The 16,600-nt window shown below is 41.1% G+C and overlaps 1 protein-coding gene and 1 long non-coding RNA gene across 3 annotated transcripts; both read left to right on the top strand.

The window, feature by feature from the left end:
• Window positions 1-247: 247 nt before the first annotated feature.
• On the top strand, window positions 248-4,803 carry LOC137572072 (uncharacterized). Of its 2 annotated transcripts, XR_011031526.1 has the most exons (4): window positions 248-410; window positions 466-597; window positions 3,232-4,024; window positions 4,407-4,803. It is a non-coding gene; the product is annotated as an uncharacterized lncRNA (long non-coding RNA). The 2 variants fall into 2 exon arrangements; XR_011031528.1 differs by lacking the exon at window positions 4,407-4,803 and having other exon boundaries at window positions 249-410; window positions 3,232-4,028.
• A 5,296-nt stretch (window positions 4,804-10,099) lies between these two features.
• Window positions 10,100-15,474, top strand: LOC137572077 (uncharacterized). Its single transcript, XM_068283862.1, has 3 exons — window positions 10,100-10,648; window positions 10,768-14,360; window positions 14,448-15,474. Exons 1-3 carry the CDS (start codon window positions 10,100-10,102, stop codon window positions 15,472-15,474), a joined length of 5,169 nt encoding a protein of 1,722 aa, XP_068139963.1.
• The last annotated feature ends 1,126 nt before the right edge of the window (window positions 15,475-16,600 follow it).

Here is a 16,600-nt window from a genome sequence, read left to right as displayed (position 1 = left end):
AATTTATTCATAAAATAAAAAAGCATTTTCACACATTAATAAAAAAAAAAACTGAATTAATCTGTGAATAACACATTTCAGTAATTTTGCCAATAAAGTAAGGGTTAATGTAATCAATTACCACGTTTTTTAATCGATTACTTTACTTCAAAATTTAAAAAATGTGATTTAAAATCGTTCATCTTAGTAGTCCTTTGTTCAAGATCAAAGCAATCCATGACTTAAAAATTAAGGCCCTCGAACTCAACCTACTAAAAATCGTTTCTAAAAAACATCACAGTCAAACACTTCTTTTAGATAATATTATACCTTTTTTTCTATCTTGTAGTTTTCGTCCTTTACAAGTTTTTTAAAATTGAAAATGTTTTTCTTGTAAAAAAGCGAAACGTGAAATATTTTGTTAAAGTTCGGTAAGTGTAACATAATTTTTAAGCGATTTAGGTATTTAACTGACTTGGTCCTTAGGGATTACCAATACGGGCGGTATTTATTAATTTAATCTTCTAATGTGGCTGACCATCTCATCCTACAGGACTATTAAACTCCCAAAAGTATACAGTTCTCGAATCTGAGATTGAATTTTTTGATAAGTACTTGGTAAGTGAACATACATATAGAGCAACTTAAACAATGCGGAAGCAAACTACCACCATTCTAGGTTTTTATTTTCCTTACGAAATTATATTACCGATTGTAAAAAGTAAAAAAACTAAATTATTCAGGTTTTCTAATGTTTATTAATAGTCCTCTGAATTCAAATTCTTAGTTTGCATTAGTTTGCCTTATCAGGGCTCAAAGCAGTGTTCCGCGAGTGAAAAGCAGTGAGTGGAAGTGATTAGCGGATTGCGACTTTCCCACCCCCACAATATTTTGTCCCATTCGAATTCAGCTCTTGGTTTCAACACAACACAATGTCGAATAACGAGTCAATTGCTTGTCTTCACGATATGATATCCGGGAATACTTTGTTATTAAGCTCGTTTTTTGATGAGTCGAAATTGAATCTATTCGTCAGCAGGAACACGGCTATTACCAATACTTAGCAATTGCTTAGAGAAATCATCAGCAGATAGATAGTTTAACAGTGCAATATTCATGCTTATAGACAGTTGGAGTTTCTTTATATATCGTCACAAGATTTTATATAGATCTTGGAATGGTAGGTTTTGTAGAAAACCGCCAGATAATAAAATCATCACCACCAAAACATCTTTCAATGTCAAGTGCTTCCAATGCGCGTTTAAGTGCCATTCTGCACTCGTCCAATGTGATGATTTTTCATGCTACTAAAACTTTGGCCATTGCGGAGTGTTTTGAAATGCTGCATGTCGGTTGTTCAGTAGTTTGAAGGTTTATTGGTTATTTTAACGCTGAGTGAGCCGTACGGCATCCGTCTAACAATGAGGCCGCTATTTCAGAAGAAGCAACTGCTACCTCAATTTCGGATCTCGCACGTTCAGTGGTTAAAATCAATGACATGAGGAATGTCTTCTTAGTTTCACCAGGGGCATCCGAAAAAAAGCCACAATTTCCATCAAAAAATTTTTATTAATCAGTGTATCAAAGACTTCCCTCTGCTTTGGATTTAGCAGTGCTAGATTCCATTAAACTGATTGAATTACAATGTTCATAGCACCAATACAAACTAATCGATGGAAGCTTGAGTCGTTGGTGCAATCATAGAGAAAGTCTGCTGAATTCCAATCAATACTTGAACCATTTCTTCTTCGAAGTTTATTTCTCTGTTCATCTGTATGATAAGCTCGAAGATTTCTTCTTTCTAACCTAACCGTTTCAAGGGTTGCTTCTCTGTGCTCTTGTTTGAGAAGCACGAACCAAGGCCCTTCTTCGTTTTATTATGTCACTGCACAAAACAAAATTATCGAAATAGTGATATTAAAATAACAGTGCCCTCAAACTTTGTTTAGGCAAAAAAAAAATTAACTGTTTTAACGGATTTCCGGCAATTATTTATTGTTCTTAAGGTGTATTCTGCTATTCGGGGCAGAGACAAATACAACAAATCAATAACCATAAAATTTGCTTCAGCAGATCTCGAGTTGAACAAATCGGACTTTTTATACAATACACTCATAGGGTGAAATGGTATATTAAAGTCTCCAAAATGTATGTAACAGGCAGAAGAAAGCTTCTCCGACTCTATAAAGTATATATATTCTTGATCAGGATCAACAGCCGAGTCGATCTAGCCGTCCGTCTGTCCGTTTGTCCGTCCGTCCGTCGTCTATAAACACGCAGATCTCGGAGGCTATAAGAGCTAGAGACACCGAATTTGGTATGTATACTCATGTAGTATGTAAATGTATCACATAAAATAATCACATAAAACTATTTTTCTTAAAAATAACAGCAAGACATCAAATTTGGTTTATATTTTCGTTTAGTTAGCGCGCAGAAACTAATTGTTCACACTTTTTGCCACGCCCCCTTCGCTCCCGGAATTTACATAAAACAGATTTTCTTAAAAACTATGACAGCTACCGACTTTAAATTTGGTATGTAGACTAGTTCAATAGACGCGCAGATATTGGCTATTTAAAAATTTTGCCGCGCCCAATTCCGCCCCCGCAAATCAAACAAAACTAATTTTGTCAAAAACTAACAAAGCTAAAGTCACCAAATTTAGTATGTACACTGGCTTAGTATGCGCGCAGAGTATACATCTTCTCATATTTTGCCACGTCGACTTTCGCCTCCATAATTTGTAAAAAACCGATTTCCTTCTGTAGTTTTTGATTTCGCATTCAAATTTGCCAGACTAACTATTTCTACCAAACTACCAAATCGGACAAGAAACATGCAAAATATGAGTATGAACGTGCATAAGGCCAGGATTGGCCGTTGGCTAGTAGCGGCGCTAGAGTGCTCGTGTGTTTGTGGAGTGAGCGAGATAGCACATAGTATGAGGCATGTAAAAACAATTTAATAGACATACATCTGGTTTTCGAAATTTAAAATATTTGTTTCACCTGGTGAAACCCAAGTCGGCGAGTCGACTTACTTCATTATATATATAAGATTAGATACCTATACAGATCGGCTCTGCTCAACCGCTGCTACTACGTGCATACACACAAGCGCAGCTCTATATAAACCATATGTGTATGCGTGCCGTGCTTTGTGAACTTATCTTTTCTTTATTACTAGAATTGCTTTACTTTCAGTTCTTCTAATAGTGTTATGGTTTACTAATCCTAATAATCCTTTCAGTTTATGTCGAAAAGAAATGTTACTGCGACCAGCAATCCATTCGATGGCCGTTATATACCCCGAACTGAGCATCTGGAGTGGATAAATGGAAAACTGAATTCAAATTATATGCATCTAAATGACTTGTGTTCCGGCCTATTTTTAGCTCTTTGATATCTTTAAATCTGATGAAGTGAAGTGAAATGGGCAACCACTACGGATTTTGATCATATACAGAAATTCTGATTACTAAAGATGAGTTTCCATCGCACGTATGGGCAGAAGAATATTCCTGTACACTTGCTGATAAAGGGTACTCCTTAGGATCATTTGCGATTTGTTCGTTGGGTTTACAAGTTCTTCTTGATAAAATTAACAATCATCTGCTGCAGTTAATTATGATACCCCGGCAAAAAGTAGACGCACTCTCCCAGTGGAGATCGTAAGCTCAGTCGCAATGCGAAGCGGACTACAACACAATTCTCGCTTAAAATTACCTAATCGAAGATCTTGAAACCGGCTGCTACCATGCAACTTAGCGAGAGACCACAATTGAGAATCGCTTGAGTGCACCACCAGTTCAGCGCAAGCTAAGAGCCAGCAGATCATCAACGAGGACAAGCAAAAGATTTCCAAAACAAGTCGAAGACGGTTTCAATGAGGTCTTTTGTTTTTAGCATTCAGCGTGACTCGTTTTTTGCTATTTTCATTACCCCGTAAATGCGCTGTAAGAAAAGGGTATTTCAACTCCTGATTAGTCGATGCATTGTCATTCTTTTGTCGGTTTAGAGTAGATTAAAGGATCACATATAGAGTAAGTATTCAATTTTTATATCACTTCTTAAATAGGTTTTGATTAGCTTATAAGGAAGAACTTTTTGGTTCACGCAGAAAGCAAGCTAGAAACAAAAATATAAAGCTGATTAACAAAATATAAACTTTTTTTTTTTCAAATATTTCTTATGGCTACCTTTGAAAGTGGCAACAGTTAGCAGCCCGTTAAGGAGTTGTTAACTAATTTTATCCAAAATAGATACCATTACAATAAATGTAGTTTGAAGTAAATTGACAGTTAGGATAAGCTTTAATTTGGTACTCCCATTTAATTTGGTACTTTTTGGCTCTTCATAACGGTCGGACCTTATATTTATGCTACAGTAAAAGTTAAAACACTTGTAAAAACGATATTTTTCCAGAAACAAACATGATGAAATCCAATTAATGATACGGTCACAGAAGAGGCTGAATACCTTTAAGTACTAGATCGAGGGTAACTGATAGTCGATCATATTCAAATGTCACTTATATTTTTGGTGCGGCTTTTTGTGCACGAGACCGACCACTAAGGCAGCGCAGTGGCAGCGACGCTACCACACCCTTGACTGGATTGCAAAAAAACGAAGAATTGGAAGAAAAAAAAATTACGATCGCTGTCCGGTCCGGTCCATTCGCCGCTGCTGCTGCTGCTGTTGAGCTGCGCTGGCCAAGTTACTGTTGCTTTTGCCGTTGCGGCTGTAGCTCTGGCATTTTGTTGTTGCTTTTAGCCATTTCGCGCCAAAGCAGCAACATTCACCGCCTTGTCCCACCTTATCCCGCCCGCTTGCCAATGGACAGCATTTGCTCCTTTTGTAATTGTGCAGTTGCTGCAGTCGTCGTCGCAGCCTTTGCTATTTTGATCGGCTGCGCCAGAAACTGCACTGAACCGAGGTGAGGTGGTGAGCCTTTGGTTCAATATCGGTCCGGTTTCGCATTTGGACTGGGCTGACTCTCTTGTGGGCTCGTGGTGGGCTCTTGGTGGGGTGATTCAAGTTTTCGACTCGGATGGTCTGCTCTGTGTGGCCGTCCAGCAGTTGTCAGCTGCGGCGGGGCGTTAATGTGCTTTGGCTATTTTATTTATTCATGCCAAAGCGTCTAAGCTAGTAAATTGTATTGCCGTTCGGACTTGGGGACCTCAAAAAACTCGGGCTTGGCTACGGACATTGCGGACCTCCGGACGGCTCAAAGAGAAAAAAATGCATTGCAGGCCAGCAGCTTTTGCTTTTCTTTGGACCACAACAACGACTACGACGACGACGACATCAGATTGTCATTCTTGCTTGTTTTTTTTTTCATTTGCTTCTTTTTTTTTTTTTTTAATTGAGAGTCGAGTGGCATAGCTGGATTGTACATATACACTAGACCTGTGGGGCATTTCAACTTTATTAGAAGGTTAAATTTATGTGGGAAGAAGTCAATAATTATCGATTGTGAGTAGTTTGCCCAAACAAACGAGTTATCATATTTCAATATTTACTATAGAGTATAAACTATATACTAAAGACTCTGTTATCTTGAATGATCGTAAGTGAAAAAAGTTGTAAGGATTCTAAAAATCTTGAATGGTCTTTAGATAGCCAAATAAAGTAAATTTTGTTTAATAGCTCAACAAATGAAATCAACAATCACAAGATCAAAAGTTTATTGAATCAAATCCAATATAATCAAAGCTCAGAAAGGTTTCTAACTCTGCACTAATTATTCACTTGGATTACATTAATTCTCTTAATTACTAATTGAAGTATAAAGATACTTTAATTTAAGTTTTGACTACTTTGAATGTAATCAAGAACGATCAATATAGATATTAAATTGGATTTACAAAGCTTTAAATTAAAAGTAATGTAAATGTGATGAGACTAAATGGATTTGACAATTTTAAGCCTTGCAGAAACTCTTCGAAAGCATTCCAAACTCATGAACTAAATTTATGATCACCATTCAATGAGCAAAGGATTACTTTTAAACTAATTCCAACCTCTTGTTTGTTTCTGATTGAACTGAACGTTAGAAAAACAAGAATACTTACATACGAATGATTAAGTAGATCTTTTGAATACAGTCATGAACATGTCTAAAATCTAGTTATATAGGTAAAAGGATACAGTTCATAACAAAATTTGGTTAAAAGAGATTAAGGTTAAGAGAGTTTAGGTCAAAAGGCAATTAGTCACCATAAGCCAGAAAGAACTCTAAAAAACTTATTGGAAAGTTTCGTTCTTACAAGAAGACTCGAAATGAACATTTCAAATATAAATATATATACGATTTTTGAAATTTCTATATTGATAAAACCTTGCCAAGTTAGATTGGTTGTGTAGATTAGAGTATTTCTGTTTTGTAGTAAGTTTAATTTAAAATGTTGTTGCTCTGTTTGCATTGATATTAATTTGTTGCTCTAATATTTTTCTTTTTTTCTTCTCAAAATTGGTTGACTTTCGGCTGACTTTGCCGCGGACTCCAGCTGCTGGCTTTGGATTCACTTTTTAATGACTGCGTGGAGCTGGATGTGGACTGGATCTGGACTTGGACCTGGTGTCCAGCTCCAGTTTCAGGTCTCCTTTTTCTTCTCACTCACTCTTCTTTTCTCTCTCTCTCTCTCTCTCTCTCTCTGTGTTGGAGTTGCCGTTACACAATTGCGGATATGAATGAGTAATCCGTGGGCTTTGGCCTGATATATGTCCGTTTGATATACATATTCATGACAGAGGGGTTCAATGAGGGGCGGCCAATTGGACAGAGAATGGGTGCACACGTGTCGTATACGTAACGCAAAATTTGTCTGACGATTCTTATCGACCACGTGCTGTTGGCATAGTATGTTTGTTTGTATTTGAGTCGGTTGTTTTTTTTGTGGCTTGTGGTTATGTAACTGCCAAATGAGAGAGCTCCGTCGAGTCATTAAGCCAACTTAATATCGTGCAAATTTTTAACAGCTTCATGCTGTGAGTGTGTGTGTGTGTGTAAGTGCCAAGTACCAGGGCAATCACCCACGCGGCCATGTCCATCTGGTGATTCATGGTGTCACGGTGTCAGCTGCTGCTGATGATGATCGAACAACCCACTTTTTCAATTTCCCCTCCCCCCAGCCCCACACCTTTGGCTACCGACCACCAGAATTCGGTAGTCGTTAAAGTCACCGTCTGTGCAGACAATCTCATCCAATTCTCCATCGTGCTGTCGCATCGTAACAAAACCTCCATCCAAACAGATCTTGCACGCCTATAAAAAGCGGTCACAAAACCAGATCAACAGCGTTTTAAACTGCCGTCGGCATTTTTTATGGCGTTTTGGTTATACTTTTAGTTGCTGTTATTGCTTTTAGTAAGTGGCAACAAGTGTGCGTACCTGTGTGTGTGTTGCTTTTTTTGTGACTTTGCCTATGACAATTGAATAGCCTACGGCTAGAATAAACATATAGGTGGGTGAGGCATTCATTCATTCGATGGAAAGTAAGACATAACTTTACTTAAAACAAATATAGATTAAAAAAAATATAAATATTCTTTTCTTTTTCCTAACCATATAATAGTAACCAGACTAATACTTAATTAAGAGGTGGTTTTAAAAGAAATAGTTGGACAGTTACAGTGTCCAAGAACAAAAGTAAGAGAAACTACTTAAAGATATACGAAAGGATAAAAAAAGACCCTTAACATTGATAAGAGTTTATGGAGTTCTCCATAGCACACAAACCGAAATAATTTCGCTTACTTTGAATCGATCTTTGATTTTTCATTTCAAAACAACTAGTTTAAGCCAAACAAAATTGACATAAATGTAGGAAATGAAGTGTCAGGCAGGCATAATCATGGCAATCGTTTGGTACCGAGTGAGCGAGACAGAACGACACGCAGCGGCCGTACCTATCTGGTCGACTCACTCACGTAAATAAAGCAGAAGCGTTGATCGAAAAGCACTCGCAATCGTACTCTCGCCTCGATCACATGGCACACCCAAATTTGTCGCTAAGGCCATTATAATAATTAATAAATATATGTATTCTTAACACAAAGAAACATTGTTAATAAATAATAAAAAGTTTAAATAAGGAAATCACATCCTTTAATAATATTGAATTAAATAACCAGGAATAATTCCAATTCTACAACTGGGGGCTCAACCGAGATTTCTGGCCCAAGACAATTAGTGAAAATCGTGTGTGTGTGTGTGTGAAGTTCGCAAATGAACAGAAAATTGTTAAAATTGCATGCATTAACGTGTAATATATATACAAAGTCAAGGTTGTTGGCGAACGAATTTCAAAAGACGCAACCACTACAAGTTCAAAAACTAGTGGAAGTTGGCGTGACTGTACGAGAGGCGACGAGTGGACGGTGAGACGGTGAGCGGTCGGACGACGCAAGAAGAGCGTCACCCAGAATTTTGGCGCCGTTTCGGCAAAAGTCGGCAGCTGAAGTTGAGAGCAGCTCGAGAAGGGTGGTGACTCGAGAGGAAAGAGAGAGAGCAGACAGCGGACACGAAATTGATGAAAATTAGTGTTCACTGTGGAAGCAGACAGACGGAGAGAGCAGACAGCGGACACGAAGTTGATGATAACCAGTGTTCACTGTGGAAGCAGACAGACGGAGAGAGCAGACAGCGGACACGAAGTTGATGATAACCAGTGTTCACTGTGGAAGCAGACAGACGGAGATAGCAGACAGAGGGCACGAAGTTGATGATAACCAGTGTTCACTGTGGAAGCAGACGGACGGAGATAGCAGACAGAGGGCACGAAGTTGATGAAAATTAGTGGTCACTGTGGAAGCAGACAGACGGAGAGAGCAGACAGAGGGCACGAAGTTGATGATAACCAGTGTTCACTGTGGAAGCAGACAGACGGAGAGAGCAGACAGAGGGCACGAAGTTGATGATAACCAGTGTTCACTGTGGGAAGCAGACAGACGGAGAGAGCAGACAGAGAGCACGAAGTTGGTGATAACTAGTGTTCACTGTGGAAACGGAAAACCAAAGGAGAACAGAAAGCGGAGAACAGAAACCGTTACAAAAGCAGACGACGCCGACAAGACCAAACGAGAAGGCAGCAGACACGAAGTTGAGACAATTGGTGTGGAAGCAGACAAAGAGAGATCACGAGAACGAGTGGAAAACAGCCGAGTGAGTAGCGACAACAGAGTGAGTGGCAACAGAGAGCGAACCGAACAGTTGCTACAGAGATATTGAGTGGCTCCATAGAGCAGGACGACTATAGTTGGGTGAGCTGTTTAATTATTGTCTTGAGTGTGAGTTACTTTGCTTGCACAGCGAAACCAGACTGGTGGCAAAAATATCGACGAAATTGATGCGAGCTGCAGAGAGCACATTTCTAAGAATCGTCTGAATTAAACCATAACCTAACACAATTTGACCTACATTAACATAGTGTGTAAATCTTGTTAAGTCGTAACAAATTTGATTGATTAATACTACTGTTGAGGAACCAATTGTCATTTGACTTGCATTGCTATACGCAGCAAGGCAAAGACTCATGAATGATCTTGCACATCTCACAATGCTTTTGTTTTTGTATTTTCTCTTAAGTTTTCTAGAATATACTGGCGTCAGTCTGGTATGCTCTGTCTCTGTCACTCTTTATAAACCTATATGACCTACGTAGTTGCGTAAGAATTGAAAATTTAGTAATAAGCAAGCAAACGAACGATCAAGACGTGTTCTGGCAGTGGCAGACACAGTTCAGTGAAATTTAAGTAAAAATAAAGTTAAGTTCTTATGAGATATTAAACACAGTGGTTTATTGTTCATCATAATTTGGTCCTTCGAGCCGGATCGTTGGGCATTGTTTGTTTGTTACTCATTGCTTAATAATTTGTTGCAACGTGGTTGCAATTAATTGTTAACCTCAAAGTTAGTAGTCGATAGTTCTGGCCTACTATCGAATAGACAATCGCGTGCTTATTGGAAAAAGCGCGGACAAACGGTGGCGCCACTCGCCTATCGGTATCTGTTATCGATATAATCGACGAGATCGTGAGGGAACACATCTCTGGAAAAAGACGCGTCTTGAAATTTTTGGTCCACACAAGCAGTGGAGATTTCTTGGTATTTCATCATGGAGGAAATGAAAACATTCATAAAGGCCAGAGGAAGATTGAAGACAACCATTACCCGCATATATGGATATGCAGAGAATCCTGCACAGGATGCCGACGTCTTCGCAATTGACACCAAATTGGAAACTTTGTCCAATGCGTGGAACGAGTTCGTGAAGTCTGGCGACGAATTGGCCAAATACGACAAACTAGAGGGTTATGTGGACCCTACCGAAGACTTCGGGATATACGAGGAGAAATATGAAATAGCAAATGCCCGCCTTAAGGCTTTACGAGCTGCCTTGGCTCCGTCTGGCAAGTTGGAAGAAATCGGCGCGGCTGGTAACGATGGTTCGCTCTTCCAAGGAATTCTGCAACAAATGCAGAATCAACAGCAACAACTACAACTCCAGATGCAGCGTCAAATGGAACTCCAGATGCAAGTCAAATGGAACACCAGCGGCGGCAAATGGAGCAGCAGCAACTATTGGTTGAGAGATTGCTCTCGCCACAGCAATCTTCGTCTTCGTCAGGCTCACAGTCGGTTGCAACAGCGGCACCAAGAGATTGTGAGTTACCGAAAATCAACATCAAGCCCTTCGGTGGAGATTACAAGGAATGGCATGCCTTTAAAGACCTGTTTGAGAGTACCATTCACGGAAAGACAACTTTAACGAATATCCAAAAGTTTCATCACCTTAAGTCATGCGTCATAGGAGAAGCAGCGATACTCATCCAGCATCTGCCCGTAGTGGATGCAAATTACGTCACTGCATGGAAATCATTGAGTGATCGATATGAAAAGCCCCGTTACTTGGTGAATTTACTGATGGACACATTCACCGCATTGCCAAAAGCTGTTGGGCAAAACTCATCATCGCTACGCGCTCTGACTTGCGGAGCCAGTGATGTTATTCGGGCTTTAGACGCTTCTGGACAAACGGGCCGTGACTGTTGGCTCATATACTTGCTCATCAACAAGGTTGATGAGGCTACCCGACGTGAATGGATCGACAAAAGCCAAGATATCGAAAATCCTACCATTGAAGAGTTGCTCAAGTTTTTGGACTCACGATGCGATCGCCTTGAGCTCAGTCAAGTTATCGATCATGTAGCGAGCAAACCGAGGGATGAAAAGGGAAAAAGGCAAGCACGCACCATGCTTGCCATTACAGGTAATTGTATGAAATGTCATAGTACTGAGCACATACTGTCGGCTTGTCCTCAATTCCAGAGCTTGACTGTCAAGCAACGTTACACCTTTGCGAAGGAGAAACATATGTGTTTTAATTGTTTGAGAACTGGACATGGAGTAAGCGCTTGTGGCTCGAAGTCTTCTTGCAAGTATTGCAAGCGCCGCCATCATTCTATGCTGCATTCTGAAGGCCATTCTACACAGCAAAATAGCTCAGAGCAGCACCAAGGCAACTCAGGCCAGGTTTCTGAGGAGTCACCAGCGGCATCAGCGATAGCAATGATGAATGTTACCAGACCCAGTAAGCCAAATGGCCAACGAAGAAGCACTCTACCTACTGCATTGGTACACGTCCGAAATTCTCAAGGAGCCTTGCTGACGTGCCGTATTTTATTGGATAGCGCCTCAGACTTGTCATTCATTTCGGAACGGTGCGTACAGACGTTGGGGCTTGCACGTTCGCCATTTCGAGTTGCCACATCGGGCATCTCAGACGTCAAGGCGGGAATAACCAGAGGTTTCTGCTCTCTCCAGATGATGTCTCGTGTGTCGAGTCATTGCATCGATATTAAAGCTCACATTTTAGGAAAGATCACCTCACCATTGGCACGTGAAAACATTGATGCTTCATCACTGTCGGTATTTAAGGGATACCAAATGGCTGACCCTGACTTCAGAACTAACGCCTCAATCGACATTTTGCTGGGCAATGATTGCATTTGGTTAGTTCTCACCGGAGAGAAGTTATGCGATGGTCAAGGGCACCCTATTGCAGTTAACACCATATTTGGATGGGTAATCACATCGGTATACACTTCAAGATTGCAAACATCATCTACGTCATTGCTGACTACGGTTAATATAGATGGACTACTGCAAAGATTTTGGGAACTAGAGGAAGTTCCATCACACACAACTGTAAACAAAGAGGATGAAAAGGTCGAAACGCACTTCCGGCGTACCCACAACCGCAACTCGAATGGAAGATACATAGTCGATTTGCCCTTCAAGGAACAAAACCCACAATTTGCGGATACATTTCAAGGAGCGAGATCGCGCTTTCTCGCAGTCGAGCGTCGTCTAATGAAGGACTCCAGCTTGAAGTTAAAATATACTCAGTTTATGAGAGAGTATATCCAGCTGGGTCACATGAAGGAAGTAGCTGCAGACGAAGACACAAACGTATGTAAGAAGTCATTCTATTTGCCACACCATCCAGTCATAGGCGCCAAGCTGCGGGTGGTGTTCGATGGATCATTTCAAGATCGGGATGGACGATCTCTTAACGACGCACTTCACATTGGCCCATGTATACAACGCAACCTCTTCAACGTTTGTCTGCGTTTTCGAATGCACAGATTCGTATTTTCTGCGGACATCGTCAAAATGTTCAGACAGATTTTAGTGGCCCCTGAACATCAGAATTTTCAACGAATCCTTTGGAGAGAAGACCCTGAGGAACCATTGAAGCATTACAAGTTGACCACAGTCACCTATGGCACGGCATGTGCACCGTTTCTGGCAGTTAGAGTGCTGGAACAACTGGCAACTGATCACGAATACGAGTTTCCAAGGGCGGCTAGGATACTTTTGGATGATTTCTACGTCGATGACGTACTGACAGGAGCCATGAACGAACAAGAACTGCTCGACATTAAGGAAGAGCTGATACTCCTTATGTCACGGGCACAATTGGAGCTAAGCAAATGGGTCTCGAATAGTAAACGAATTGCCAGCAACGAGGGAAATGAAATCGATTTCTCAAAGATGGCAGCAAAGGTGCTTGGGCTGCATTGGCGTCCTGGAGAAGACGTCCTAACATATAAGGTTTCATTATCGGAACATATGACTTGTACGAAGCGACAAGTGCTATCTGACACGGCACGCATCTTTGACCCACTCGGCATTTTGGCGCCAGTGGTGATCAAGTTTAAAATTCTGCTCCAAGAATTATGGCTGCTTAATCTGGATTGGGACTCGGAACTGCCAACGAAGCAAGCGCACTTATGGCAAACATTCAGAAAGGACATTTTCACGTTAAGGAACTTGAAGATACCACGATTTGTAGACAATCAACCCGATGACATCGAACTCCATGGATTTTCAGATGCTTCGTTAAAGGCTTACTCTGCTGTCATTTACAACCGTGTGACACACCTAGATGGAAGCATCGGAGTGGCACTCATTGCAGCTAAAACAAGAGTTTCACCATTAAAGCAGAAGTCGTTGCCACGGTTGGAACTTTGCGGAGCTCTACTATTAGCTCGTTTATTCCAAGCAGTAAGGTCTGGTCTGCGCCAGAAGGATGTTAAGATACACGCATGGACCGATTCTACAATCGTTTTGTCATGGCTTTCGCATCAACCCTGTAAACTTAAAACATTTGTTGCCAACCGAACGGCAGAAATACTAGAGACCATACCACGTAGCGCTTGGAGACATGTCAGCACTAAAGAGAATCCTGCGGATTGTGCATCACGAGGCATGCTAGCGAGTGACTTAATTAACTTTGATCTATGGTGGAAGGGACCATCTTGGCTGCACGACTGTACACTATACTCAGAGACAATGAATAGACCACCAACTTGCTGCTCAATTCTCAAGCCAGCAGCAGAACTTGAGTTCAAAACCAAAATCTTGACAACCATTTCCAAGGATATTGAGGATTCCCCATTTGAGGTACTACTCGGAAGGACATCATCTTGGATCAGACTGGTTCGAGTGGTCGCATATGTATTCCGCTTCGTTCATCGAATCAAATCAAGCAAGTCTAAATATTCAGGACCTCTAAAGTTCGATGAAGTTACCAGAGCAAGGAAGTTTTGCCTACGACAGGCACAAAATCAATTCAATGACGATAGACAGCTGCTTTTGAGGAAGCAATCGGTGGAGCGACGATCAATTTTAAGCAAACTATCTCCCTTCGTTGACGAAGATGGAATTGTACGTGTGGGTGGACGTTTGGAAAGGTCGCAATTGCCTGCAGATGCCAAGCATCCAGTAGTTTTGCCGAAACAACATCGCCTTGTGGAATTGCTGCTGAAACATGAGCATAAGGTCAATCTTCATCCAGGAGTTTCAGCAATGTTTGTAATAATTCGCCAGAAATATTGGATCATTGGCGCACGAAACCTTATTCGACGTATCACACATGAGTGTTTAAACTGTTTTAGACAGCGCCATCACACAGCAAATCAGTTTATGGCCAATTTACCGGCTGTTCGAGTGCGACAAGCCTTTCCATTTGAGCATACTGGATGCGATTATGCTGGACCTATCTTGTTGAAGGTTCACAAGGGACGAAACCCCAGGAAGGAAAAGGGCTACATTTGCCTGTTTGTATGTATGGTTACTTCAGCTCTTCATCTGGAGCTGGCCACTGATCTCAGCACCGACACATTCTTGGCGGCATTAAAACGTTTTATGGCTCGTCGTGGGAAGTGCTCCCAAATGTATAGCGATAACGGGCGCAACTTTGTTGGTGCAAAACGTGCACTAGACGAAATGGTACAGCTTCTCGCTTCACGCGAGCACAATGATGTCGTTTCAAAAGCCCTTGCGGATCAAGGCATCAAATGGAATTTTATTCCTCCATATTCACCACACTGGGGTGGTAAGTGGGAGTCGGCAGTACGCTCGGTTAAGCTGCATTTGCGACGTGTAATAGGAACCAACGTCCTCACCTTTGAGCAGATGCACACACTGCTCTCGCAAATAGAATCTGTCGTTAATTCGCGACCATTGTGCACAGCATCGGATACTGAAATTGCCTACCTGTCACCGGCACATTTCTTAATTGGCAGAACATATACAGCAGTTCCTGAAGACGGCTATTTGCAGATTCCGACCAATCGATTGAGCTACTGGCAGCATGTTCAAGCAATGCTTCAAGGATTTTGGAAGCGTTGGCATCAAGAATACTTGACATCGCTACAACAGCGCCCGAAATGGACCACCAAGTTACCAAACATTGCGATCGGTAAACTTGTACTCATCAAGGACTCTAACGCGCCTCCATCGGCATGGCTCTTAGGACGGGTAACTCAGGTGTTCACAGGAGATGATGGCCTCGTCAGAGCGGTTCAGGTTCTCACCAAATCAGGAGAAGTCACTCGCCCTATCACAAAGATTGCAGCCCTACCGGGTTCAGAAACGGAGTTTCAGGGGGGGCGGGATGTTGAGGAACCAATTGTCATTTGACTTGCATTGCTATACGCAGCAAAGCAAAGACTCATGAATGATCTTGCACATCTCACAATGCTTTTGTTTTTGTATTTTCTCTTAAGTTTTCTAGAATATACTGGCGTCAGTCTGGTATGCTCTGTCTCTGTCACTCTTTATAAACCTATATGACCTACGTAGTTGCGTAAGAATTGAAAATTTAGTAATAAGCAAGCAAACGAACGATCAAGACGTGTTCTGGCAGTGGCAGACACAGTTCAGTGAAGTTTAAGTAAAAATAAAGTTAAGTTCTTATGAGATATTAAACACAGTGGTTTATTGTTCATCAACTACCTATATATTACTATACCAATCTTGTTAAGCAATATAACTGTAATTGAGTGAAATGGATCGAGGTGAGATTCTAACGTTGCGTATTGAGGAGTTGCGCACTAAATTGAGAGAGTTAGGGCTAGAGACTACAGGCCTTAAAGCAGAGCTGCAAACGCGTTTACTCGCTCACTACGATCTAATAGAAATTGAGAATGACGGGCAGGAGGCAGATTTCGCCTCGGCTAGAACAATTCGAGAAGTCCCGAACACAGATGGGCAAAGGTCATGGTTCACACTAAAAGATGTGGAGGGGAAGCGTTTCAGAGTTTTGCGGTTTAGGTTCGATTGATGTTGTACAATGGATTAGGGAGCTAGAAGAATGCGCTTTAACCGTACAGTGGAGTCAGTTACAGCTTTTTGTGTATGCAAAACAATTGTTAAAGGGAGCTGCATTAGTAAGAGAGATATTTGTAGTTGGGAGTCCCTGAAAGTAGCTTTGAAAAACGAATTTAGAGTAAAGGTTTCATCAGCAGAAGTTCATAGAAGACTGAGCAATCGACAGTTAAAGAGAGGTGAGAACTTGTATGAGTTTTTGTATTCGTTAATGGAAATCGCAAAGCCAATCGATTTGGATGACGAAAGTTTAATCGAGTATTTCGTAGAAGGTATACCAGACATGAGAGCAAATAAGGCATTATTGTATCAGGCGAGAACAGTGGATGCGTTAAAAGTTCAAATAGAGACCTACTTAAAATCCTATGATCCTAGAAAGTCGTCAAAGAAAACAACATTCGAGTCATCTGTTCACAAGCATGGTAGAGATAATAGAGAG

Source organism: Drosophila tropicalis, unplaced genomic scaffold (assembly GCF_018151085.1).
Source record: "Drosophila tropicalis isolate 14030-0801.00 unplaced genomic scaffold, ASM1815108v1 contig_1035, whole genome shotgun sequence".
NCBI classification, from domain to species: Eukaryota; Metazoa; Arthropoda; class Insecta; order Diptera; family Drosophilidae; genus Drosophila; species Drosophila tropicalis.
This window is presented reverse-complemented; position numbering and strand designations above follow the sequence as displayed.